Source organism: Electrophorus electricus, chromosome 19, assembly GCF_013358815.1.
Source record: "Electrophorus electricus isolate fEleEle1 chromosome 19, fEleEle1.pri, whole genome shotgun sequence".
Lineage (NCBI taxonomy): Eukaryota > Metazoa > Chordata > Actinopteri > Gymnotiformes > Gymnotidae > Electrophorus > Electrophorus electricus.
Window position 1 is genome coordinate 10,957,056 of NC_049553.1, and position 2,826 is coordinate 10,959,881.

The 2,826-nt window shown below is 36.2% G+C and overlaps 1 protein-coding gene across 2 annotated transcripts in view; it reads left to right on the forward strand.

Annotated features, from left to right (window-relative positions):
• Positions 1-1,627, forward strand: part of c19h20orf27 (chromosome 19 C20orf27 homolog) — a 21,599-nt gene extending 19,972 nt beyond the window's left edge. For both annotated transcript variants that reach the window (XM_035520107.1, XM_035520109.1), the window contains exon 6: positions 963-1,627. In XM_035520107.1, coding sequence (XP_035376000.1) covers positions 963-1,063 — 101 coding nt within the window. In that variant the 3' untranslated portion in view covers positions 1,064-1,627. The remainder of the gene's footprint in view (positions 1-962) is intronic.
• Positions 1,628-2,826: the final 1,199 nt, after the last annotated feature.

Consider the following 2,826-nt stretch of genomic DNA (forward strand, 5'->3'; position numbering starts at 1 on the left):
TGTAGGGAAATGTTGAATCACTTGTAAAAGCACTTTGAGATACACGTCATCATTTTTGTAATAGTAAATAATCAAATGTAGCATATATAATCCTTGCAAGGCTATATATAAGAAAGCAGATTAAATAATGCTGTTATTTAGAAAGCATATTAAATAATTCCATTTATAGACTGTTAAAACCAAAAAGAAGTTTTGGAACAGGCACAAAATAATAAGTAAATTTAGTAAAGGACTACTTTAGAACTCTTTACAAGTTTAGAAGTCTCTTGAGCTAGTTAGGGAGTCTTTTTATTTAGCTTATATTTATAGTCTTTATTTATATTTTTAGTTTTGAAATGTAGACTGCATAAAGCAAAGACTTCTTAAGAAGTTTTCCTTCTTCTAAGACAGAAACAATCTTTTGCATTTGACTGTTAAATGCATGATTTGAGGGAGGTTGGCTACGGGCAGTGACTATCTGCTAGAATCACCAGGGGCAAACCCTAGTGCAGACGATGTTCTTCTGTCTTCATCAGACACAAATCACATGTACAGCAGTTACACGCTACAAGGATCCTTTAGGGCAACTCAGGCAGGCAGGGGGGTGTTGAAGAGTGCTGGGTAGAGGTGCATTCAGTTCTACTAAACATAATGTCAAATCTTGTGAAATCTTCATCTCATTCTTGACACCCCTATTTTTACAAAATACACCTTTTAGGTGGTTTGTTTATAATGATGCTAAACATCTGTAAACAGAATGACAATAAGCACAGTGGTACAATAAATTGTTTAGTTCTTTTGGGAAAATGCACTTGCTTCCTTTGTAATATACCTGTGCAGGTTATATATACCTGTATGACTGAGTACCTCATAGCAAAGTACTTCATAAGCTAAATGACAAATGGACAAAATGGTCAAACTTCTCAGGTAGATTTTTACGTTGAAATCAGAATTACCTTGCTCCTTCTTGCTCTCTTTTTCAGACCGACACCATGGGACTCCAATGTTATTAGAAGGCGTGCGGTGCATTGGAGCTGAGCTCGAGTATGACTCGGAGCAAAGCGACTGGCAAGGATTTGACTAATTGTCTGCCCTAAACCTCAAAGGCATTGTGATCAGTTCAGTGGCTCTAATGGGAGACATGAGGGCAGGAAAAATTCCACACTCAAACTGTCTACTAGTTTAAAACCCAATCAATCAAGAGCCCTTTGTCTCACGCTGCATTCTGTTCAACTGCAAACCAACAATTACAAAATACTGTATGGTGGTACTTTTTGCCCCCCTGACAATGAAATACAGATAGTTCATGTGGTGTTTTTTTAGTGTCAGAGTATAAGGCAATAATCATATTGTCCTCTTTAAAATGTAAATTTTTTATATGGTTGAAAGTTTCTTTTAGAAAGCAAACAAAGAACAAATATGCTGTGGTTTTGCTTGTATGTTTATTACTGTGCTTTCAGTCTGTGTTGGATGCTTTATACTAATAGTCTTTTTTTTTCCAAGACCACCAGGGGGCGCACGGTGTACATTGAGATATGAAATTTCTCTGCTGTTCAATTAGGTGTCACTATTGACCACAAATTTTGTCTTATTACACAGAGGGTGGCTAAAGGAGCATTGTAGACAACTAAAACTTAAGTTAGCAGTAGAGACTCCATTGGGCTCAACAGTCTTAGTGTAGTGGCTCAATAAAAACAGGCAGCATTATATATATATATATATATATATATATATATATATATATATATATATATATAATATTATATTTTGGAAAATCTTAGTTTTAACTGTGTGTGTGTGTGTGTGTGTGTGTGTGTGTGTGTGTGTGTGTGTGTGTGTGTGTGTGTGATTTTAGTTATTTGAGCCAAATATTTTTGGAAGATGCCATTCTTAATGGAGAAACTGTCATAAGAAGGTCAATTATCTTTGCCTACAAGAGCCCCTTCAAGCCTTTTATACTTAATGTAGAGATACAAGGTTATAGGAATATAAAAAGTTAAGCATGAGTTCCCTCTTTTACATCATCAAGGGCTGTGCTCATTCTGTAAAATAATTAGTGTATTAAGGTTTGGATTTCAAGTTTGTGGCTTATGCTAATTTGAGTGCCTAAGTGCCTTAGTGCATTGCTATCTTAGTTCTGTCTCTATAGATGCCAGGATCAATCTGTTACCAGTTAATGTGGAATGTCTGAAGCCTTACTGAAGTCTAGAAATTTAAAACATATTTTTGTAAAAAAGGGCATCTCCATTTCACAGGCTACTGAAATTCTTTACTGTGAAACCAAGTTTATTTTTTATTTAGATCAAGACACTTTAAAGCAGAAGTAGAAGAATATGCCCATGGACAGCTGGAGTCTGGCAAAACCTGGAAGATTCCCTGTTCAAACACACCAGCTAACTCGCTGGTAATGAACTGTTTGGGCAGGACCATTGTTTGGCACATGTGCTCAAGAGTGTCTGAAATCTGAAGTTAGACCTTCATGGGTTAATCTTGTTGAAAAATCAGTGTCAGTGGTGTGAATAGGTTTGATTCACTTGGCACACACTTTCTGCCTTGTGTGTTGTGAATACATGTTTGCATGTTGCGTGTTGTCTACTGGCCTAAATCAAATAAAGATGACTGTTGACTGTACATTGCTCATTATTAAATGGTCATTTTTTAATGTTCTTTAGGAGACAGTAGACCATATGCACTGCATTTCTTCTGGCCATTGAAGAGTTCAACTAGAGGACAACTGTGAATCTTAAAATGTAAAAGAACAAAGATAGCAGACTCAACCACACTGCACATGTTAAATAACTCCATCTTCCCATTTTAGAGAAGGGCAGATTTTGGTTGCTGCTTGTA